Below are 25,178 nucleotides of genomic sequence, written 5' to 3'. Positions count from 1 at the left end.
CCAAGGGACTCCGTAGATAGCTCTGGGCTAGGAATGCGTCCCCGGATGTTGAATTCTGCATCTCAGGAGGCAGCTGCCTCACTTTCTCCAAATAACTCTTAGAGGTGCTGTTCAAAATGCTGTCATCGGCTGGAATGACCATTAAGACTGGAAACCTGGAGTCCTTGTTGTTAGCTACAGGCTTGTCTGCTTTTCTGTGCAGGTTGGGCAAGTGAGGGAGCCCTCTCCAGAGATCTCTGGGTTATTATCCATGACCGCCCTTTGTTGTTTCTATGGTTGCAGTCTCCAGCCTACATCCTCCTGTGTTTGTGGTAGAGATGACTGAGTGTGGGAACTGCATGCCACAGACAGGGCGTCAGCGGTGGAGCTGAGTTCTCCATCTACACCAGGGCTTCTAGAGGTCCACGAACACCTTGAATTTGTAAAACATTGTATGTGTGTGTGTGTGTGTGTGTGTGTGTGTGTGTGCATCTCTTTGGATAAAAGCCTGTTGACCCAAGTGCCCTTTAAATTCCAAAGAGGCAGCATCTGGCAAAGTACCACATACATAGTGTATGCTACATAGATAACTATTGAATTGATAGATTTCATCAAATTTGTGTCCCCAAACTGGTTATGAACTATTGCTCTGTGGACAAATAATCACCAGCAGTTCACGCTTTGCTTTCTCTGGCTAGACTTTCCTACGGAAAACTTTGATGGGCAAGACTCAGGACATCCTACCTAATAATAGACAAATATGCAAATTGACCGTACCTTCGCTATGCCCGCGATTGGCCAGGAGGCGCAGGGGGGCGGGACTCGGGGTGGCCGGGGTAGCCGATTGGGCCGGCGAAATGCTGAGCTCGCGTCGCCAGCGGCAGCTCAAGCTCAGCGTCTGCGCCATGGCTGTGCTGCGGCACAGAAGGGGCCTCTGGGGCAGCGAGCTCACGTCCCACCGCGGACCATCAAAAGCAGGGGAGCTGGGTGCCTGTCCGCTCAGGCACCAGGCCTTTCAGAAGCCTCCGCCGCACCGGAGGCTTCTGAATGGCCTGGTGCACCAGCGGACAGGCACCCAGCTCCCCCGTGATCAAAAGCATGTAGGGGACCCTACACATGCATGATTCAATCATGCACTGGGCCTCTAGTTCTATCATAATTCTGCTGCAAGTCAAACCAGAGACCAGATGAAAACTATCTTGAGATTTCCACTCTTCAGAGCTTTGCCTTTGGAGCCAAGAAAGTCAACATTTAGAAATACATTCCCAGAGTCATTCAGTCATTTGTCACACCCCAGACCAACCATCACAAATGGTAAGAATCACTGCCTTTTCCCACCTTGCTTCTTGGAGGCACAGATGTGAAATAAAGCATGTGGAAGTGCACATTTCTCATTCAGGAGATCCTCTTTAGGCAAGGCGAATGATTTCAGTAAAGACCTGACACCTGCACTGTGCTTTAAACTTTTCAAACTGCTCCCCACAGATAATCTCCTTTGCTTCCCTCTCAATAACGCTTCGAAGCAGGGAGAGCAGACTTTATTTTCCCACTTTTAGAGGTGAGGAAACTCAGGGTTAGAGCAAATGATGCCTTACCAGATGGCACACAGCTTAATATGTGGCACTGCTAGAATCTGAACTGAAGTCTCAAAACTCCTATTCACCAGGAATTCTATTTGGAGGTATATATCCAAAAGAATCGAAAGAAGGATCTCAAAGAGGTATTTGCACACCTATGTGCATAGCAGCATTATTCATAATAGCCAAGAGGTGGAAGCAACACAAGTTGTCCATCAGTGAATGAATGGATAAATACAACATAACAGATACACAAGTGGAATATTATTCCGCTTTCAAAAAAGAAGGCAATCTCGCCCCTTCTGACAACATGGATGAACCTGGAGGACATTATGCTAAGTGAAATAAGCCAGTCACAGAAGGACAAATGTTACATGGTCTCGCTTATATGAGGTAATTAAATTAGTCAAACTCATAGAAACAGGAAGTAGAATGGTGGTGCCAGGGTCTGTGGGGAAGGGCAGTGGGGAGTTATTGCTTAATGGGTACAGAGTTTCCGTTTTGGAAGATGAAAAAGTTCTGGAGATAAGTTGCACAACAATGTGAAAATACTTAAAAAAAATGGGTAAGATGGTAAATTTTATGTTGTATGTATTTTACCACCAATAAAAATAAACATTAAACACCTATTTTTCATTACATCACCTTTTCTCTGAAAAGCTGTCAACATGGGCTAAGTGAGAAAATGGTTCAGAGAGAAAAATTCCTCAGCCAGCCAAGCCGAGGAGACAGGAGTCACTGTGATTTAACAGGAGCTTCGAAAGATGGCAGCGTACAATGTTCTATCCCAATCCACCCTCTAAATTTCCAGGATTTAGCTGACAAACTTAAAGCCAGGTGCCCACCCAGGTAAAGGGCATAGCCAGGCGCACGCAGTACACAGAGTGAGGCAGCCATCGAACAATTGAACAGCGTTAGGTCCCTTGCTCCCGCTGGCCCTTCGCTTCTAGCAAACAGGACCCCCGGGGAATAAAATCTATACCTGTGCACGTCGAAGTGCTTTCTCTCCAGGTGCCTTTCTCTGTGCAAACGGAAGTGATCTCTCCTCCACGGCTCTCGAAGCCCTCTTGACAGGCGTAGTGAGCCACCCCGCCCAGGCTGGAGCTGTGATTCCCCACCAGGGACGCATGCTGCACTTCCGGAGGGTGGCCGCAGCTGATCTCTGCAAGGGGAGGTAGCACAGCACTGGTCGTGACCCCGAGTTCTACCCCCATAATTCACATTGTGGAAACAAACACTTAGCAACGACAGAGGCCACTCCTGGGAAAAGAGAAAACACTAGTCCAACTGCAGGTATACAAAGTAAGATTGTTCAGAAGTACAGAAATTTACAAACTACATACATTAAAAAAATTCCAATTATAAGATTATTTATATTATAAAGACTTCCTTGGTCAATGAAATAATCCATCTCAGGGTTCTTTTAAATATCAAGACTTTCTGGTACCTTTTACCATGCACCTTCAAATCATTAGCTCCTGGTTAGACAATAGTGCAATTGTAGGAGTTTTGTTGCCAAATGAATATTACATGATATATATATATATATATATATATATATATATATATATATATAAAATATATATATACACACACACACACACACACACATATATATATATATAAAATCTCTGAACTTTTTAAAGCAAATTAATGGGGGAAGTATTTACAGGAAAAGGACTTTACCAGTTTAGACCCAGCCAAGTGCTACTTAACGTAAGAGTAAAAGAAAGTCATTTTTAGATATTCTACAATGAGAAAAAAAAATCCATCTGTATCTTTTCTGAAAAAAAAAAATTCAAAACTAACAATGTAAAAAAAAACACACACAATAATTTGGAAATGAAATTCCAAATTCTTTGAACAAAATCTGAGCAGGGGGGGTGAAGGGAAGAAATAAAACATGCTACATTTCTCATGTTGTAGTGGGGAGCGCATAGATACACTTTTATTCAAGAAAGCATAATAAACATAAAATACAAAATAAAATGGTCATAATAATTACAAAGGTAACCAATAGTCCTACTTATACCTAAATACAGAAAGGAAAAAAAAATGACATTTGGCGTTCATTCTGATTTTTCATTTTCTCCCTATCTGTAGAAAGCCAAGTAAATTAAGCACTCCTAATATCTAGGTTTTTAAAACACAAGTCCATTCATTGAGATGAAGCATTCAAAATAGAGAAAACTATCTGATCTGTTTCCAACTCCTCATCAACTATTCTCAGCCTTAGAATTAGGTGGCTTCTCTCGAATGAGCTTCCGACACGGAATGGGTGGATTTAATGGAACTGCACTCTTCTTCATCTCATATGGGTGCAGAACCCCCGAGTTATTTCCTTGAGGGAGGCCTCTCTCACCTTTTGTCATGGGAGTTATCTCAAAACCCTTAATACAACAGCTCAACCCACCTGTCCAGTCACCCGGCTCTGAGATTTTTTAAAAAGAGTTAGTCTCTGGTCAGTGCAGATTGCAATCAAATCAGCAGCAGTTATGGCACCAGAATGAGGTGGTCATTTCATACATCCTCCAACCCTATCTACCTCCCAAGTCCCATGTCTGCTCACAGAGATTTGGCTCCTTTTCATAGATGTTTACCAAACACAAGACCTCTTGGCCCTTATCATGTTTTCCCAGCATCAAGCCTTTAGACACTTACGGGCCCAAAACATTCCAAGACATGAGTATATTTGTGTGTAAATGAGCAACCAACAGAACAGGTGGTTAATGTTTCATAAGACTGCCCAGTCATTGTTGACATCTAAAACATCTTCTAGTTTAAGCCAGGGTTCAGTTACAGCAGGAAATAGATGGAGCATCAGTGAAGAGATTGAGGGTATAGGTTTAAGCAGGTTTATTGGCCTCAAAGCTGGAATTCTAAACAGCACATTGGAGATATTTGGGAGGGAACTCAGTGACAGATAGTTGGATTAAGGGAGAAGCACAGATATTAAAGGGGTAAGAGTGCAGAAGGTAAGTGTAGAGCAGTGACGGGCAACCTTTTGAGCTTGGTGTGTCAAACTTCGCCAAAAAACTGAGCATAACTCGGGTAGTGTGTCACTTTGAGGAAAAACATTATTTCGCAAATGTTTCATCCTCAGGAGCAGCAAATGTTTTATCCTCGGCATGCGGCCGCCTCAGCGGCCGCATGTCATCAAAAATGGCTACACGTGTCAGTGCTGACACGCGTATCATAGGTTCGCCATCACTGGTGTAGAGAGCGCCTGGGAAGGCACACGGGCATTTCTTTAAATTATCAGCTGAATCCAGGGCGGTAGGCAAAGCCACATGCTGGAAACACATTCTGCCAAAAGGCAGAAGTGCTGTCAGCTTAACCTTCATCTCTGCCCAGATGCCAGGGAGTGGGTTTTATTACATAAATCCAACCAAGCACCAGGAATGAATATGACTAGGCCCCACCCAAAAGTGACAATTTACAAAGAAGCTACAAGAATGCACATATTCCCCTTTCCTTGTCCTTTAGTAAAACTTCCTGGTATTTGGGGTGTAAAATAAACATGCTGTATTGGCTCTGGGTCCCTGTCTCTCCATCAGAAGAGGGCAGTGGTCCCTCCTGGCCCCAGCTTTTCTTTCAATCTCTGTGTCTGTCTCTTTCTTTAATTTTCTCAATCCCCAGCAGCCCCTACTCAGAAACCGGATGCTCTCTAGCCGCACTGGACGTGGAAAAGAGAGAACCCTCCATAGGTAAGCCCTAGCCAGTTTGCCTCAGTGGATAGAGCATCAGCCTGTGAACTGAAAGGTCCCAGGTTCGATTCCGGTCAAGGGCACAAGCCCAGGTTGTGGGCTCAATCCCCAGTGGGGGACTTGCAGGAGGCAGCCAATCCATGATTCTCTCTCATCATTGATGTTTATATCTCTCTCCCTCTCCCTCTCCCTTCCTCTCTGAAATCAATAAAAATATATTATTTTTTTAAAAGCATTCTTTCAGGGCACCCCTGGCTTCTCAATCTTGACACTGCCACTTCTACTCAGACCAAAAGGTGCCTGAGAAAGTAGGTGGGTCCTATCTATACTAATAAAAGCCTAGGTGGCCCTTGCGCCCTCACGTCATTACAAGATGGCCACCCCCACGTCATCACAAGATGGCCACCCCCACATCGTCACAAGATGGCCACCACAAGATGGCCACCACAAGATGGCCGGCAGGGGAGGGCAGTTGTGGGCAATCAGGCCAGCAGGGGAGGGCAGTTGGGGGCGAACAGCCTGCAGGGGAGGGCAGTTGGGGGCGATCGGGCTGGCAGGAGAGGACAGTTGGGGGCAATCAGGCCTGCAGGAGAGGGCAGTTGGGGGTGACCAGCCCGGCAGGGGAGGGCAGTTGGGGGCCATCAGGCTGGCAGGGGAGGGCAATTGGGGGCAATCAGACCAGCAGGGGAGCGGTTAGGGGCAATCAGGCAGGAAGGCAGGTGAGGGGTTAGGAGCCAGCAGTCCTGGATTGTGAGAGGGATGTCCCTCTAGGGTCCCAGATTGGAGAGGGTGCAGGCTGGGCTGAGGGACACCCCATCCCCCAGTGCACGAATTTCGTGCACCGGGCCTCTAGTTAAGAAATAATAAAAAATCAATCCAATGAGGCTGAAATAGGTAATGAAAATATAGTTCTACATGAAAACCCCACAGAGCTCTCACCCTCACAAGGAGCCCTGGCAGTTGTGGTTCAGTGATTAGAGCATCAGCCTATGCACGGAAGGGTCACAGGTTCAATTTCCAGTTAAGGGCACATACCTGGGTTGCAGGTTCAATCCTTGGCCCCAGTCATGTGCAGGAGGCAACCAATTGATGTGTCTCTCTCTCACATAGATGCTTCTCTCTCTCCCCCAGCCCCTTTCCACTCTCTCTAAAATCAATGGAAAAAATATCCTTGGATGAGGATTAACAAAAACGAATAACAATAAAATAATAATAAAAACAGTTTCTATCCAAAGGAAAGAAAATAATAAGCAGCACAAATCTTGTGCTGCATATGTGTTCATTAAAGCACACGTTTGTCTGGCTAATTATATCATTAAGTAATGTTTGGAACTGCATCAGGAATACAGTCCACTAATTATGAACATGGCTGGGAATATTTCCTTACTATCCTATTATCTGTGATTTTATTCAAATGATTGACTTCAAAACTGGTCTCCCTGGGGTGGGGGAGGGGGGAATGTGCTGTGCCAGTCTCAAGGATCACATTTATATTGTAACTTTATTTCATATCTCGAAGGTGAAAATGTTTACCCACATGGCTAGCTTTACTACTCTACCTGAGAAAATATTCCAGAAGGAAATCTGGCATCTAATCAACGACTCACTGTATCACCAACATCACCCACAGTGCCTGCTGCTTATCATACAGTCAGCGCAATAAGGTAGCTGGTGACAGAGCACACGTAGTAATAAAAGGCTTTATCCAAGACTGTTTTAGAGACCAATAAAGACTAAGCTGAGAAAGAAGAGGAAAAAGAGACCAATAAGGTCTATAAATTGAGGCAGGCATTTTGCCAACTGCTGGGGAAATGAATGATAGACCTATTCCACATACTGATTTTGACTGAAAAACACACACAACCATCCCTGACAAATAAACTGCTAGATGAAAAGCTTTGGCAAAGGAACAGAAACAAGGATGAAAACTGAAGAAAATCCAATTAAAGTCAGTTGTCTTCTTTGCTCAGCAATAATAGAAGGAAGTCTCTAACCTTCTCAAATCAGAAGCTTTATGTAACATCTGGAAATTAGTATAATGTGGTAGGTTGTAAGAGTCTAGGCCGATTCCACGAGGATCTATATTCATCCCCGACAATTCAGCACTTCTACCTATACTTTCTTCACTTATTTCATTTGTAAAAATTTTCTCTTCTCCTCTTAATGGTCAGCTCTTTGTGGGCTGTGTCTATATCCAATATTTTTCAATATCCCTGTATTCATGTGAATAATTAACCCTTTGCACTCACTTGCTTTTTTCTCGAGCTGCTACCGATGCTAACCGTGTCAAGTCACACTCGACATCCGAGTGCAAAAGGTTAATATTGTGAACATGAATCTCAGTGATATTTATATGTAAAAAATATGCTAAAGAATGGGTCAAAGTGTAACTTTATGAAACAGTGTCATGCATTTTATGGCATGTTCCATATTTGGCCAAATATAGTTTGACCCTCATTCCAGGATCACTTGGGCACTAAATTACACATATCATCGATGTTGGGGGCTGAAATTTAATGTCTCAATCTGTAGCAACTTGAACTTAGCAAATGTTATCATAACCATCAAAGGAAAATGGGAGGGTTTCAGTATGCCACAAAGCAGATTCTCAAGAGTAGCTTATTAACTGCTGAGACTAAGCTAATGAGCTCATTAGCACCAAAAGAGTCCATTTGCCTTAGGCAGTGAAAGAAAAAATATTTTTTGATGTACTGTGTATTCTAAAGTCTTCCACGAATTTAGCCTCGACATTTCCTTCAATAGAGAAAGCTCATGTGGAGAAAAACAAAAGAAAAATTTCCATTACACATAACATTTATTGTCAACAAATAGTATCTAGTATGGAAATAGCTAGAATCTAAACCCTTCAGAAACTGCAACAATGGGGTTTGATACTGTGAGCTGCATATGAATCTTCTTTTTTTAAAATCATTAAAATTCTTCATTTTAACGTTCCAGTTGTAAATAGACTATTTGAGTCACAAACCAATCTATTAGGCAGTGAAAGCTGAAGAATTGTTAACCTTCCCACTTTATGATAGGAAGTTTCAGAAAGATCTTGAAATTTATTTTATATTTGTTAATCCTCACCCAAGAATATTTTTCCATTGATTTGTAGACAGAGTGGAAAGGAGGGGGATGAAGACAGAGAAAGAGAAACACTGATGAGAGAGACACATCAATTGGTTGCCTCCCGCACATGCCCCAATCCGTGCCCCAACTGGGGCCAGGGATCAAGCCTTCAACTGAGGTTCGTGCCCTTGACAGGAATTGAACTGTCACAGGATAAACTGGGGCAGCTGTGCAAGAGTCAATACCACAATGTCTGCCTTTGTCTGAGCCACCTTTTGAGGGGGATTCAGGATGCATCCACAAACAAGGAAACAGTGACTCTAAAGGACACACTGGATCAGAAAGATTTAATTGACATTTATAGAACATTTCACCCCAAAACAGCAGAGTATACATTCTTCTCAAGTGCACATGGATCATTCACAAAGATAGACCACATGTTAGGACACAAAACAAGTCTCTACAAGTTCAAGAAGATTGAAATCATATCAAGCATCTTCTCAGATCACAGTGAAATGAAATTAGAAATCAACTACAGTAAAAACACCCAAAAACATTAAAACACCTGGAGGCTAAATAGCATGTTATTAGACAATGAATAGGTTACTAATGAGATCAAGAAAGAAATCAAAAACTTCCTGGAAACAAATGAAAATGAACACACAACAACCCAAAATCTCTGGAACACAGCAAAAGCAGTCTTGAGAGGGAAGTTCATAGCACTACGGGCATACCTCAAAAAACAAGAAAAATCAACAATAAATTATTTAACCCTACAACTTAGAGAACTAGAAAGAGAACAACAAGAAAAGCCCAGAGTAAGTAGAAGGAAGGAAATAATAAAGATTAGAGCAGAAATAAATAACACAGAGACTAAAAAAAAATACAAAAAAAGCAATGAAACCAAAAGCTGGTTCTTCGAAAGGATAAACAAAACTGAACTGTTAGCCAGACTCATCAAGAAACAGAGAGGACCCAAATAAATAAAATCAGAAACAAAAGTGGAGAAGTAACCACTGACATCACAGAAATACAGGATGCGTCCACAAGCCTCAGGTATGCCAGGCACTGTGCCAGGTGCAGGACAGAGCCTGCTGAAGAAGACTACGTGGTCGCTGCGCTCCCAGATCTACAGTCCAGTAGGGGAGACTGATATAAACCACGTTGTGTACTAAGAAAGAAAATAATATCAGAGATGACATCTAAAGCTAAAAATTGAAAGATGAGAAGAATGCCAAGAGCAGGGAGACCTTGTCAACAGATGAATGAATAAACAAAAGGTAGTCTATACATACCATAGAATCGTATTCAGCCTTTAAAAGGATTCAAGTTCTGACACATGCTACAAAATGGATGCACCTTGAAAACATTATGTTATGTCAAATCAGCCAAAAAGATAAATATTGTATAAGTCCACATACATCAGGTACCTAGAATACAAATTCACAGAGCCAGAAGGTACGACAGAAGTTACCAGGGGCTAGAGGGAGACAGGAATCGTAAGTTATTATTTAACGGGCACAGAGTTTCTGTTTAGGATAATGAAAACATTCTGAAAATGGCTGTACGACATGATGAATGTATTTAATGCCACTGAACTGTACATTTACAAATGGTTCAAGTTTTATATTACACATATCTTACCTTATAATAGACAAATATGCAAAATGACCGCACCTTCGCTATGCCCAAGCCACGCCCACCAACCAAGCCATGCCCACCAACCACGCCCACCAGCAAACCGTTGTAGGGACGTTGGGGTGTGGCGGAGCCCAAGGCCGGGAAAGCCTCGGGCGGAGGCTTTCCCGGCCTTGAGCACCAGCGGGGAGCCTGCACGGATCGCAGGAAACCACTGGGGGTCGGCTCCTGCAATCGGTAGCAGGGATGCTGGGTGCAGCCGAGCCCAAGGCCGGGAAAGCCGCCCGAGGCTTTCCCGGCCTTGGGCACCAGCGGGGAGCCTGCACGGATCGCAGGAAACCACTGGGGTCGGCTCCTGCGTTCTATAGCAGGGACGCTGGGTGCGGCCGAGCCCAAGGCCACCGCCTGGGGCCAAGCCCCAACCCTGAAAGAAGGCAGAAGGCGGTGGCCACAGCCAAGGCCTGGGTCCCCGGTGCCGGCAGAAAACTGGTGCAGGCAGCCAGGTGAATGAAGGTCTATTGCACGAATCGTCGTGCAAACGGGCTACTAGTTTTACTATAATTAAGAAATGTAAGGAGGTTGGTATGTCAAGTAGAGGAAAAGCATGTGCAAAGGCCCTGAAGCTAGTCAGAGTCTGGCATGTTGGCTGGGAAAGGTGATGGGAGATGTAACCTGCAGAAAAGACAAGAGGCCAAACCCCTGTTGACTTCCGAGGCCATGAATAAGAGCTTGGATTTTATTCTAAATAAAGTGGCCATTCACATGTTTTTAGAAGAGTTTTAAGCGAGGAGAGAGGATAATTCAATTTATGTTTCAAGAGATGCATTCCTGGGGAATGGGCTGGAGTGGGCAAGCCTCAAAGTGCATTCTTAAAAGGACTGTTCAGTAAGAATCCCCAGCTCGAAAGGAAGATGTGGCCCGTCAGATAGGGGGCACATCTGGATGACAGATGTCCCCAGAACCCTCCCACGGTGTGCCCAGACTGCAAACCACCCTTCCTCAATGGACTCTTACACAGGAAGCAAACACCTCACAGGGAAGAGCACCAACACCCCCACCTCCATGGAGCCACCCAAGTCCCCATTGGAACGCGCTTCGTCTTTGCTTGTCCTCCTCACAGAAATCTAGGTGTGCACCTGGATAGCACAGTGGCGAAGCTGTCTTCTCTCCTCCCGACTCCAGACTTCCTCAGTCACAGGATCTATCGTATATAACAGGAGAACCAGACTCCATTTTGTTGTTGATGATAACATGGTCCAAGTGATTCCCTCACCTTGCTCCTGGCTTGGTTGATTTTTTAGAAACCTACATTCTTTAAGCTGCTACTCATAACTTGCATCTTTTCTGAAAATTAAAGAAGTAGTAACAATAACAAAATGTAGGGAATGCAAGGTAGAAATACTATCTTCTCAGCCACATATTTCCATCAAGTCCTACCTACGTCAGAAGATGAGACCACAGCCCAGCCGGAGTGGCTCAGTGGTTGAGTGTCAACCTATGAACCAGGAGGTCACAGTTCGATTCCCAGTTAGGGCACATGCCAGGGTTGCAGGCTCAATCCCCAGTAGGGGGCACTCAGGAGGCAGCCAATCGATGATTCTCTCTCATCATTGATGTTTCCATCTCTCTCTCCCTCTCCCTTCCTCTTTGAAATCAATAAAAATATACCATTTATAATACTTTAAACAATAAAATAAAATTAAAAAAAATAATATATATATATATATATATATATATATATATATATATATATATTTTTTTTTTTTTTTTTTTAAAGAAGAGGGGACCACAGGGACCTGTCATGCTCACTTCCAGCTCTGAGGCCCGGTGGGATGGGGAACCCGGTGGGATGGGGAACCCATGTCACAGGCCCCCCCTGCCAAGGCAGCACAGCCACCGAGGACACAGAAACTGGAAGAACATGAACAACAGGTTCACCAACTGTACCTTCTCTGTCGGGAAAGCCTGTTCTGGGCCACAAACGCTGCCATCTGTAATCACAGCTGCTCCCTTCACAAGTACCTGCTCCTCCGCAGCATCCAAGTTCACAGTCTGCTTGTGCTCTTAGTGGAATTCCCAACTCCCGTGGCTTTATAACTCTGAGCTAAAAATACAGTGCTGGCTGGCACATGGCCCAGATTCTGGAGGCCCCACGCAGACTGGAGGGTAAGTAAGAAGGGGTGTGCATAGAGAGGGGCAGACACCGCTCTGAAAAGCCTCAGCCATGTGGTGACATGGGGGAGGCGGAGGAGGGTGTCAGCAGGCAGAGAGCAGTTATTAGAGGAGGGAAAGAAGTGAAGATCTTCTAAATAACAGTTCTCAGAGGAATATAACAAGCACGCTCTAACCTTCTGTATTCTCAGTCCAATAATCCAGATGGAAATCTAATTTCCAAAGTATAATACAAATTGTTTTAGTTGGGGTTTCCTGTATAAATCCTTAGGGAGTTCTTTGATATGCATTATGACACATTTTAATCTAAGTTCTGCGTTTTATTGATTTATTGAAAGATGTTAAAGCTAAAATATACTTTTAGAATTTCTTACCCCCCAGGATGATAATTAACTATTAAAATGTGTTTAGAGCCTGAAATCACAAATCAGAGTAGCAAAAGGATTAACTCAGCCAAGCACATCACTGAGGTCACTTAGTTATGCAATAAATTCAATGAAAACTGGGCTTTGTTATATATTTGTTATATATTTCAATACAGAAAGTACATAAGATATAAAAATCATCCAGGACCTACACACCCCCAGTGCAAATTACCACTGTTAGCATTTTTTAAAATCCTCATCCATTGATTTTTATTTATTTATTTTTTTTGAGCGAATGGAGAGGAGGGAAGAGAGATGGAGAGAGAGAAATTGATATGACAGAAACACATCAATTGGCTGCCTCCCATTTGCACCCAACCCAGGCCAGGGATCGAGGTATGTGCCCTTGACCGGTAATCAAACCCACAACCCTTCAGTCTGCTCCACTGAGCAAAACTGGCCAGGGCACCACTGTTAATATTTTGATGTATAGCCTTAGCCTTCTAAACTTTTTCATAAGCATATATGAACTATTTCAAAAATCAGATTATATTATTCATATAATTTGCAACTTAGCAATATACTATTAATACTTAACCTATGTCAATAAATGTTTTTTTCCAACATAATTTTTATTGGCTATAAAATATTCCATTTTATGTATAAGCCTTAATTTATTTAACCAGTCTCCTATTGATAGATATTTGGGAGTGTTTCCAATATTTCACTACTATAAACAAATACAATATAGAAAAATTAAAAGTGTGAATGCTTTATACTTCTCTCTACAAATAAATTTGAAAATGTGGGTGAAATAGGTGATTTTCTAGGAATATGTAAATTACCAAAATGGATACCAAAAATTATAAAAAGACTTAAATAGACCATTAAAGTATAGAATTTTTTAATTTTTAAAAAACATTTTGGCTACTCTCCAAAAGTGCCACATCCAGGTAGTTTCCAGGTGGAATCTCCCAAATCTTTTAAAATTCTGTTTATAGTATTCCAGAGGAAAGAAAAAGAGAGAAATTCTTTTACCTGTTTTGTTTAAATTCAAAGTAACACTGATAACAAACCCATAAAGATGGCAAAGAAAAGAAAATAGATCAATCTCATTTATGAATATTATTGCACAAATTCTAAGTAAAATTTAGCAACGATAATCTACATTAAAAAAATAAAACACCCAATGGGGGAAAAAATTAAAAAATAAAACACCAAAAACCCAGAAGAATACATTCTAGCAGTTAGTATTGATCATTATCAATAAATCTAATAATATAACCCACAATATGAATGGTTAAAAGAGAAAAAAATAGCCGAAACCGGTTTGGCTCAGTGGATAGAGCGTCGGCCTGCGGACTCAAGGGTCCCAGGTTCGATTCCGGTCAAGGGCATGTACCTTGGTTGCGGGCACATCCCCAGTAGGGGGTGTGCAAGAGGCAGCTGATCGATGTTTCTCTCTCATCGATGTTTCTAACTCTCTATCCCTCTCTCTTCCTCTCTGTAAAAAATCAATAAAATATATATTTAAAAAAAAAAAAGAAGAACAAAAAAAAAAGAGAGAAAAAAATATATGATCACCTTAATACATGCCTAAAAGACGTAAAAAATAACTCACTTTTTATTTTTAAAAATCCTAGTAAAATAGAAACAAATGAATGCTTCCTTAATTTTATGTATATATAGCCAAAAACTAGTAAATATGGTAATAGATGGAGAAAAAAACAAAAGTAGAAAACAAATCAAAAGTTAACATCATCATAAAAACTGGAGTAGTATTACCAGTGTGATTAAAAACACAACCTCTGAAACTCCGATTCCTGGGTTCAAATTTTACCTGTTTTTGTATGACCTTGAACAAATTAACTTCTGCATGCCTGTTTTCTCATCTGTAAAAATGTGATAATAGTACATACTCATGGGGATACTGGAAGGACTGAATGAGTCAATATGTAGATAAAGTGCTTAGAACAGTAACCAGGCACACCGTGTTATTTTATTATACATAAGAACATAAGTAGGTATATACTGAGTGGCCAGATTATTATGATCTCTGAACGCATAATAATCTGGCCACTCAGTGTATATCCTATATAATAAAAGGCTAATATGCAAATTGTCCCCTCGACCAGGAGTTTGACCAGCAGGCAGGCCAGCCAACCGCCCATGTCCCCTCCCCCTGGCCAGGCTGGCCGGACCTCACCAATGCATGAATTCATGCACCAGGCCTCTAATACACACACACACACACACACACACACACACACACACACACACACACACACACTCACACACTCACACAATGAGTGGCCAGATTATTATGCGTTCAGAGATCATAATAATCTGGCCACTCAGTGTACATAGTCCTAGCCAGTCTGGCTCAGTGGATAGAGCATTGGCCCACGGACTGAAGGATCTCGGGTTCAATTCTGGTCAAGGGCACATACCTAGGTTGCAGGCTCAATTCCCCACCCTGGTCAGGAGCGTGGGAGGGTGCGTGGGAGGCAACCAATCCATGTGTCTCTTTCTCTGTCTCTCCCCTTCCCTTCTACTCCCTCTAAAAATCAATGGAAAAAAATATCCTTGGGTGAAGATTAACAACAACAACAAAGATATACATAACATCAAAAGCCAAGAGCATCAGTGAATGATGAAACACTAAAACCACTCATGAAAGTCAGGAATAAGACAAGAATATTCAAAGTCAACACAAATATTTAAATTTTTGTTCTGAAAACACTAGCCAAGTGACCAATCAAGAGAAAAACATAACTTTTTTAAAAGTTGAAAAATAAAAGATGGTATTATCATTGTTTGCAGATGATAGAGGATACTATTCCTGGAAAACCCAAGAGAATTAACTGAAAACCTATTAGGGGAAAAAAGGAATTATTGGGTTTATTCAATTCATTCACCACCCCAAGGAGAAATTTAAGAGAGAACTATGAAAATCTCAATATGGTATAAGCCGTGAACCTGAACCTTTTGAAAACTCACCTTGGCAATTTAATTTGGGGGACTCCCATGTGCCCAAGGCTGTGCAGCTTGAAACTATATCTTCCGGGCCACTGAAAAACCCTTCTTTGCAAGCATAATGAACCTGGCTGCCAGGCCCAGAGGTATAATTTCCTATAATAAAGGCCTCTGGGACCTCAGGAGGAGTGCCACAGTCTATTTCTGCAAATAAATTAATGTCAAATGCATTACTATGTGAATTTTCAAAATTCATAATCTCTACCGCTACCCCATTCCCCCTCCCTACACACACGGACCCCAGCCACGTGTTAAATAGGCTGGTTCATTTCCACATGACTTTTGCGCATGTTTCCAATGATTATCTCTCTTCAATCTTCTGACCTGCCATAGGTAATAGCATCTATACTTGCACAAAGCTGAATGAATTCGGCAATCAACCTTCACTAACTCATACTAACTAAAGAGAATTCTAGTCCAGTGAAGTGAAAATTTTAGATTGCAAAACACCTTAAGACATGTATGCCTTTATCATTTTCAGGGTCACTTTTGAGATGCTGGTCCTTACCAGATCAGCCTAACATTTTACAAGCTAACCTAATGGATACCATCAAAATATCGATTAACTGCTAAAAATCCCCAAAGTTTACTAATTTTTAGCTTTTTAACATAGCCCCTTCTATCTTGATTAGGTTGTTATTTGCTTATCTCGTAGGTTGTATAAATGTGCAAAGGAACTAATAATCTCCACCTACTTCCCCAACAGAGACCCACAGACAGAGGTGAGGGCTGCAGAAAATCACCACCAACGGGAACTCCCTTTCCGATCTCGCGTTCTCCAGCAGAAACCCACCTGTGCATGACGTGGCATCTCTGGTCGGGTGGAAAGGCTCGGGGCCACTCTCTGGCAAGTATCCATCCATACAGTAGCATTCAAAGCTCCCATGAGTGTTCACACACCGTCCTCCCTGCCCACACAGGCCGGACACCTCACACTCATCTATGTCTTGAGACCCATCCCAAATAGAAGAGAGAGAGAAAAACAGAAAAAAGAAAAAATGAGGGAGGAGGGATGACATTGTGACAACCATTTTTCACATTCTCAGTCTACGCTTACAAATGGTGCATTTGTGTGCAACAGTATCATGAATTTTATTTTACTTTTTTAAGGGGTCTTCTCAGATATCCTTCACTAAGAGGTGCTCAGAAGTACTTGTGACCTTGTTCTGGGGATTTAGAAAAACCAACAGCCATCACCAACTTTCTGACACCAAATCAAATGAACAAAATAAGAGTATGTTAATAAAATTCAGCCCTGGCTGGGTGGCTCAGTTGGTTGGAGCATCCTCCTGTACATCAAAAGGTGGTGTGTTTGATTCCCGGTCAGGGCAAGTAGGGGAGGCAACCAATCAATGTTTCTCACATAGGTGTTTCTCTCTTTCTCTCTCTTCCTTCCTCTCTCTCAAATCAATAAAAACATATCCTCAGGTGAGGATTTAAAAATTCAGTTACTATAAAATAAGAATGGCCTCAACCTCATACTAAAAATATCTAAAGAACTCCAAATACAGAATAATTTAGACAAGAGTGAAAAAAATGCTTTCAAAAATGAACATAGGATACTAAGATAGCAAGGGGATACTTCAGAAGGATCTCACTAATTTTACCAAGATAACGGGACCTTAAAACGGGCTTCGAGAAAGGTAAGCCGGGCTTCTTGGCAGACTCCCCCTGACTAAGGATTATGGGAAGTAGCAAGTACAGGGGTAAGAAAAACACACAGTAATCCAGAGTCTGAAAAAGATTCCTCTCTGCCCATCAGCAGCCCCTGGCCCCACCCTGATCTGGCTTAGAGAACAAAACTACAGACTTAAGGAATTCCCTCAGAGCCACATATATCAATTTTACTCGGAGAAACAAAGTGCCTTAAAGGAGGCGGCACGTTTCCCAGGACCTGTGCAAGAACCATCAGGGGGGCAGCGGACAGGGCGCAGCACGACTGGGGGAAGTCTGGGATTTCAGAGACCCGTCATTTCGGGAGGACTGATACGAGTATAGGGCAGCCAATATTCTATTTTGACAGAAGTACATTTTTTCCAAGAAAAACTATGAACGGCATAATTTCATCAAAGAAGGAAGAAAATAATCTCAAAATCCTTTTAAATTTGTTTGGGATTTGACTGAAATTCACTATATCCTCCTTTTTTCTTTGTTTGTTCTTGGGTCTCAGACCAATGAATACCTCATCACTCATTGGTCATTGTTGGGGAACCAGTCATTCACTCAATTGCTGAAGGAGCCCATTCAAGCTACCAAGGTTTTTTATTATTATTATTGAATTTACTGGGGTGACACTGGTTAATAAAATTATATCGATTTCAGGGAAAAACTACCAATGCTGATCAACCTACACATTTCGTGCTTCCGACTTCAGGGAACGCTTTGTGGGAGACTGTCTTCAAAGATGGCTGGCAACAATTCTTCTTCTCCCTTTCTCGCACGCCACTCCTCCCATCAAGAGTGTGTGGCTCCCTGGGGCTGGCCTTGGGACTTGCTGCGGCCAATAGGACAGGGCAGACGTAACCCTGTGCCTGCTCTGGACCTAACTCTGAAGACACCTGGCAGCTTCTCTTTCTCTCCCTTAGAGTCCAGTGGCCGTGCTGTTAGGAAATCCAGGCTATTCTACTTGGGAGAGAGCCCACTCAGAGAGGCCCTAGGATGAGACACCATATGAAGAGAGGGCCACATAGAGGAGAACTGACCATCAGCACGAAGGCCCTAGACTGTGAGAGGCCTTCTCTTACCTACCAGCCCAGGCCAGCCACCAGCTGAATGTATCTACACACATGATGAAACTACCTAGCCATGGAATTGTGAGAAATAATAAATTGCTGTTTTAAAGCCACTAAATTTGGGAGTCAGGAGACTGGAATTAATGTAGTAATAGATAATTAAGAGATGCAGAAGTCCAAACAAGATTAAGAAGAAACTGTGTCAATAAAAACACAATGAGGTTCTGAAAATTAAAAACAAAATATGAATGCCAAAAATAAACACTCAATCAATGGAGGCATTGAATAATAGCTCAGTCAATGCTGAAAAATAAATGTGCAAATTCCAACTTGAGGAATTCTCCAAAAACACATAGAAAAATAAATTATGTGAGACAGAGTATAGAACAAAAAAAATATGAAGATGAATCCAAAATACTTAATATAAGTTTAATTTTTTCTTAGATTATACTTTTTATACTATTCTGTATTCCTTTTTACCATCTCCCCACCCCACCCCCCATTCCACTTGGCAACCATCAGTATTCATTTAAGAGGAATTGCAGAAGAGAATGGAGTAAATGTATAAGAATTAATATTTTTAAAAACCCTCAGTTTATGTATTCAAATCCAAATAGCTTTTACAATGAGCAAGTTTGAATGTTAAAAAAATGAAAGTAATTCTGAATTTCATAGAATAAGGGAAGAATGTATAACCCCCTGAGGGAAAGGAACAGTAATATATGAGGGAAAGAGAACCCATCTGACCTAGTACTTCCTGTCTGAAACACTAAATGCTAGATAGCAAAGGAGTAATGTTTACAGAGTTCTAAGGAAAATGGAGCAGAACATCATGCTATATTTAAACAAAGGAATGACCTTTCAGACCATGAGTGATACCAGGTATCATAGCACTGACATTTCTTTCCTGGAAAAGATTTTGAGAAAATATTGGAGCCAGCGAAAAACATCAGAATACACAGTGTCAAGAAAGAGAAATACATAATAAAACACAACAAGGAGTGCTGAGAAATGAAACGAGTAAAACTTAGGGTTCAACAACTGTTGATAACAAAATCATGATACTTTTGGCAATTGTTAAGAAAGGATTCTTAAAATAAAAATACCATAAAATAGCCCTGGCCTCAGTTGGTTGGGTGTCATCCGTGCACCAAAAGGTCGCCGGTTTGATGCCCAGTTAGGGCATATGCCATGTTTAGGTTTGGTCCCCAGATGAGGTGCATACGGGAGGCAATGGATCGATGTGTCTCTCTCACATCAATGTTGCTTTCTCTTTCCCACTCCCTTCTTTTCTCTCTCTAAAATCAATAAGAACATATTTTTTTAAAATAAATAACGTAAGTTCAATCTCTATCTAAGACAAATTTTAGAGATGATTTCAACACTGCAGAATACAACATGTTTCTAGATTTGATCCATCATTTTAGCTTATCAAGGTTTTTTTTTATCCCATTGAGGAATTTGTAGTGTGTATGTATGGCTTTGTCACAGAAATCATTTTCCAGCCTGCCCATCTGCTCCAGACTCCTCAAAAGTAGAGTTCTAAAAATAAACACTATAAATAACTACAGGGCAAAAATGTGGCTAAGCAGCAGTGGTATGGAAAAGACTTGGAGTTCCTAGGTACTGATCAGTGCTGAATATAAGTCACGACAGTCATTAATTAGTTTGCTTTGTATACAGTCATTCAACAACCTCATAACAATAATCATTATGCCCAGCTGGTGTGGCTCAGTGGTTGAGCATTGACCCATGAACCAGGAGGTCATGGTTTGATTCCCAGTCAGGGCACATGCCCGGGTTGTGAGCTTGATCCCCAGAAGGGAGCATGCAGGAGTCAGTCGATCGATGGTTCTCTCTCATCACTGATGTTTCTCTCTCTCTCTCTCTCCCTCTTCCTTCTTCTCTCTGAAGTCAATAAAGACATATTAAAAAATAATCATTATGATTGTTAATAACTATTCCTGCATGTCATCTTACACATACCAGGCATTGTTCTAAACTCTCATTATTTATTACTGATTATTTCCATCTTATTTACTCTTCAAAATAACCTGGTGAGGCAGATGCTATTGTTACCCCCATTTTACAGATGAAGCACCTGAAGTTGAATAATTGGACTTAAGTCCGGAAGGTAAGTAGCAAGAAGCCAGGTATCTGGCTCCAGAGACCATTTTTTTAAAATATATATTTTTATTGATTTCAGAGAAGAAGGGAGAGGGAGAGAGAGAAAGAAGCATCAATGATGAGAGAGAATCATTGATTGGCTGCCTCCTGCATGACCCCCACTGGGGATCGAGCTCTCAACCCAGGCATGTGCCCGTGACCAGAATCGAACCCAGGACCCTTCAGTCCACAGGCCGATTATCCACTGAGCCAAACCAGCTAGGGCCAGAGACCATATTCTTAACCACTATGCAACACTGTCTCTCCCATTACAATCTAATTGTATATGACCATCCAATCAATAATTCCCCGTGCAGAGACACTGTCAAAGATATCATCAAGTGCTTTAATGAAGCCTAGATATATCCACTATGTATCACTGAGATGAGTATGCATGATTTTGACTTTTAATCCCGTTACCTCTTATGCTCACAAACCATCCCTTTTCTAACCCATTCTAGAATCTTGGCTGGATGAACCAGTTAAGCTTATCAGAACAACTTCTCCACATACTGGTAAATTCCATGGGGTCTCCAAGGCTATACATGTTTGCTTGTGAAGGAAAAGAGTTCTAAGCAACCTTATTAACATACTTAACTAATCAATGGGGGAAATTCCCTCGTTCCTATTCTACATATTGGATTATTTAACTTTATCCGCAGCAGAACAATTTCTTGCTAGAAAGTAGCAAAACTGAACAGGACACTCTGACCTGGTCCCAGGGCCCTGGAGTTCTATATTTAGCCCTTTCAACTAATAGCATGGGTTTGAAAGTCAGAAAGACCCAGGTTTGAGAACTCCTCATGCTACTTACGAGATGTACTAATGTCTGTTCCTTAACCTTCCTAAACCACTTCTGCAAAATGAAGCTAATTATAGTAGGTTTTTTGTGGAGATTAAATAAAACGTGTGGAAAGCACTTAGCACAGTACCTGGCAGCCCGTAGGTCCTCAAGACATGTTAGTTAATACACGAATGAGCCTTGCCTCTCTACTGACTCAGATCTGCCTGGGGCACATGCCACTCCTTCATACCTGGGCCTGAGCATGACCATGCATGAGCAATGCTAGAGGGGTCTGGGGAGTGGCCACATGGCTTGTTCCACTGAACTTGACTGCTCCAAGACAGAGCAGAAAATCCACCTGGAGGGCCCTTAGCCGGAACAAGAGGGCCAAAGAGGCAAAAGTTTAAGAAGAAGCGAGCCTGTGACTGCCCCTCCAGCACAAGCCCTTGTCTTGAGCAGCCTTTGAAATATGATGACTTAGAATGGACCCAACGAGAAAATTGCATTCCACAACTTTCAGGTTCATGGAAATGGTCTCAAAGCCAACTTTTCTCCATATCGACACCTAAGAACTCGATCCTCCTAACTCCACGAAGTAAGACGAGACAAAAATTATTCCCTCACAACTTGGAAAGTAAATGTATTTATTTTCTTTCCTGCCACCTTCCCTGCTCAAATGCCAAATTCAGCTAGGAAGCCTGTATCTTACGTAGGAAGCCACGTTAAGAGGAAAACACACACCCATTTAAAATCAGGACCGTTAAATGCACACCATTTACTAATATTGTCCAGTGTTGGCGAGGATATGAAGAATTGGAACACCTTCATGAAGTGAGTAGCCGTCAGAGAGCATACTGCTATGAACGTTCTGGAAGGCGGTCTGGCACTATGTATCGAAATGTAAAATGTGTACCTTTGACACAGAAACCATCTTTCAGAATGTATAATAAGGAGATAATTATTTGTAAGGATGTAAGTACACGGATGAACATTAGAGCATTTCTCACAATAGAAAAAACCCAACAACCCCAGTAGAGGAGGGGAAAATCAGTGAAGTAGCATAGTACAGCCATATAATAAATTCTGTGCAATTAATTTAAAAGGTGTTGTATATCTACCTCTATTATTTCTTAAGAGATTTAGAATTTACATACAATAAATGCACTGGCCTTAAGTGTTCAGGTCGTGAATTTTAGATCAAAAGATAGTTACACCAAAGCTGCACCTCAAAACGTCAGAGGCCTTGACTAAGTTAGCACCATTGCCCCCTCTTTGGGAGTGAGGGGGGGGCATCCCTGAGTTCTCGCTTGCAGGTTAACATTCCCCACACTTCATTCTTGCTTCTTGCTCAAGCCTCAGGATACAGATACCCCATGTTCTTTCCCAAGGCCCCGATGGCTGGGAGATGCCAGCCCCAGGCCTTATTTCCACAGCAGTCTCACTTCTCTCTACTTATCCTCGTCCCACCCAAGTCAAAGCACCCTTACCCTGAAGTGCCCCAGAGCTTCTTCCTCCAGGGTGTGGCACATGGCAAAGGTTCCATGATCCCCAGGAGTCATTCAGGGGGCAGCCCTGAGGGTCAGAACATCTGCATGTTCTCCACAACTAGGACCCCTGAACTAGAACCCGTGCACTCATTCGTCATCCATCCTTGGTGACATCCACAGGGGCTACCTGCAACCAGCTCCTGAATTTGACCTGAACTCTGCAAAGTATGAGAAACATCTGGTCACAGGATTCCTCCTAATGCAAGAGCTATGACTCACATCCTGTGGTTCCAGGCAAACGCTGGCTAACTGCTGATACCCCAAAACTTGCTAAGCCTCTGCCCCAGCTAATATCCACAGCCTGTGGCAACTGTGATTCTGAAAGACACTCAGTATCATCAAGAGAAGTAATCCATTAGCTTATGCCAAGCGATAAATGGAGACCTCAAGAGGAAAGGTCATGTGAATGAATGATTGCCAATGGACATGGGCTTCTTTGAGGGGAGATGATGTTATAAAATTTAACAGTGGTGATTGTTGCACAACTTTGTGAATATACTAAAAACCACTGATCTGTATACTTCAAAAGAGTGAATTTTATGGTATGTGAATTATGTCTCAATTTTTTTAAAGGAAAGGTCACTAAATAATTACAAGAAGTAGAATAAATAGAAGCAGGGCCCAGATCAGATTTATTATTCCAGGAGGATTGGTTCTTATTAGGCTGACAACTATTTAACCCTTGCATGAATGTTTCTTCTTTTTTCTACTTTTTAAAAGTAGAATATTTCCTTGAGATCTATAGTGATGTAGTTATAAAAGTTTTTCCTGGTGCCCAGTTTGTGTGGCTCAGTGGTTGAGCATCAACCATGCACCGAAAGGTCACCGGTTCAATTTCCGGTCAGGCAGGGCTGTGGGCTCCATTAATGTATCTCACTCATGTTTCTCTCTCTCTCTCTCTCCCTCTCCCTTCCTTTCTCTCTAAAATCAATAAAACATATTTTTTAAAAAAAAAAAATTTTCCTGGCAAATTCCACAACCTTGAAAACATAATTTCAGGTGTCATTGTCCTCCAGTAAGTTCCCCATTCCCTTTCCCACTTCCAAGGTAAGTGCCCCTGTGGATTATGGCTTCCAGTGAGCACCCTTTGCTTACCTATCATTGATACTTTACCCTGAAATTAGCTGCCTGCATCTCCTCCCACTAGCATCGCCTTAGCACACAGAAGAGCATGAGAAATGCGTATCGAATGAACTGAACGCCAGATCTTCATCACCTTGTAAGGTTGTTTTAAATTGGCACTTTATTGTTTTTAATTGCTGCCTCTTTTTCCCCCCTCCACTGATTTCAGAGAGAAAGGGAGAGGGAGAGAGAGATAAAAACATCAATGATGAGAGAGAACCACCGATCGGCTGCCTCCAGCACGCCCCACACTGGGAATCGAGCCCACAACCCGGGCATGTGCCCTTCACCGGAATTGAACCCGGGACCTTTCAGTCTGCAGGCCAATGCTCTATCCACTGAGCCAAATCGGCTAAGGCAATTGGTACCTGTTTTTCTAACCCCACCTAGTTTAATCCTGCAACACTGGGCTTCTGCAATCGTGTGGCAGGGAATTTGCTACCTAAAACAACAGGATATTATCAGATGTCTTTTCTGAAGGAATGTGCTCATTTGTGTCAAGAACAGATCAAATGGACCCTTGTAGGGATCTGTACCTTGGTAGAGGGCAAGAGGGAGACTGAATCAGAGCATCAGAACCTGTGGTTCTTGGTGAGTAAGAAGCCATGTTCTCCTCTCCCTTTCTTTTCCCTGGAAACCTTTAAATAATAAAGCTATTAAGCAGTCATTAGGTCTGTACAAACCCATCTTAGAATCAGCAGTCTCTTCCTGCCTTTTCTCTTCATTACTATTCAGAGATTTTCTAAGAAAACCGAAGAGCTACACTATCATGGCAGGATGTAAGTAGAGGTCAGATAATACAGGGGCCACTGAAAATTAAGAGGGTTTTGCCCACTCCATTGTATTCGACCAACATATGCCCTGAAATCTGACCCTCTAAGCTCCTGAGGTTCCAAAAGTTACACTCCTCACTTATTCCTGTGGGAGGTGCATCCACAGCTCTAATAGGAGCAGCGCTCTGACCTCCCGGGAGCCAGCATCACGGTGCCCACCCCCTGGGACCTTAGGGGACAATGTGCACAAGCTGGTGCATGCCAGAGTCACCCCAAGAATAAACAGCCCATCTGGGGTTATAGGAACCTGCAGGTGACACACCATCTCTGAGGGCCCCTCCTTGTTATTTATTATGAAAATGTTCAAACACACAGAACAAGAAAAGGAACATTACTGCCTGGAGGCATGGCTCAGTGGTTGAGCATCAACCTATGAACCAAGAAGTCACGGTTCGATTCCCAGTCAAGGCACACGCCTGGGTTGCAGTCTTGATCCCCAGTGTGGGGT

The 25,178-nt window shown here is 42.3% G+C and overlaps 1 protein-coding gene across 1 annotated transcript in view; it reads right to left on the bottom strand.

Annotated features, from left to right (window-relative positions):
* Positions 1-25,178, bottom strand: part of SUSD1 (sushi domain containing 1) — an 86,305-nt gene that overhangs the window by 43,963 nt on the left and 17,164 nt on the right. Inside the window, exons 4-6 of the mRNA XM_079791099.1 lie at positions 16,340-16,492; positions 15,511-15,690; positions 2,539-2,718 (exon numbers count right to left, since the gene is read on the bottom strand). Coding sequence (XP_079647225.1) covers positions 2,539-2,718; positions 15,511-15,690; positions 16,340-16,492 — 513 coding nt within the window. The remainder of the gene's footprint in view (positions 1-2,538; positions 2,719-15,510; positions 15,691-16,339; positions 16,493-25,178) is intronic.

The sequence above is a fragment of the Cnephaeus nilssonii genome (assembly GCF_951640355.1).
Source record: "Cnephaeus nilssonii genome assembly, chromosome: 14".
Lineage (NCBI taxonomy): Eukaryota > Metazoa > Chordata > Mammalia > Chiroptera > Vespertilionidae > Cnephaeus > Cnephaeus nilssonii.
Note: the sequence above shows the minus strand (reverse complement) of the source record. Positions and strands in the feature narration are given on the sequence as shown.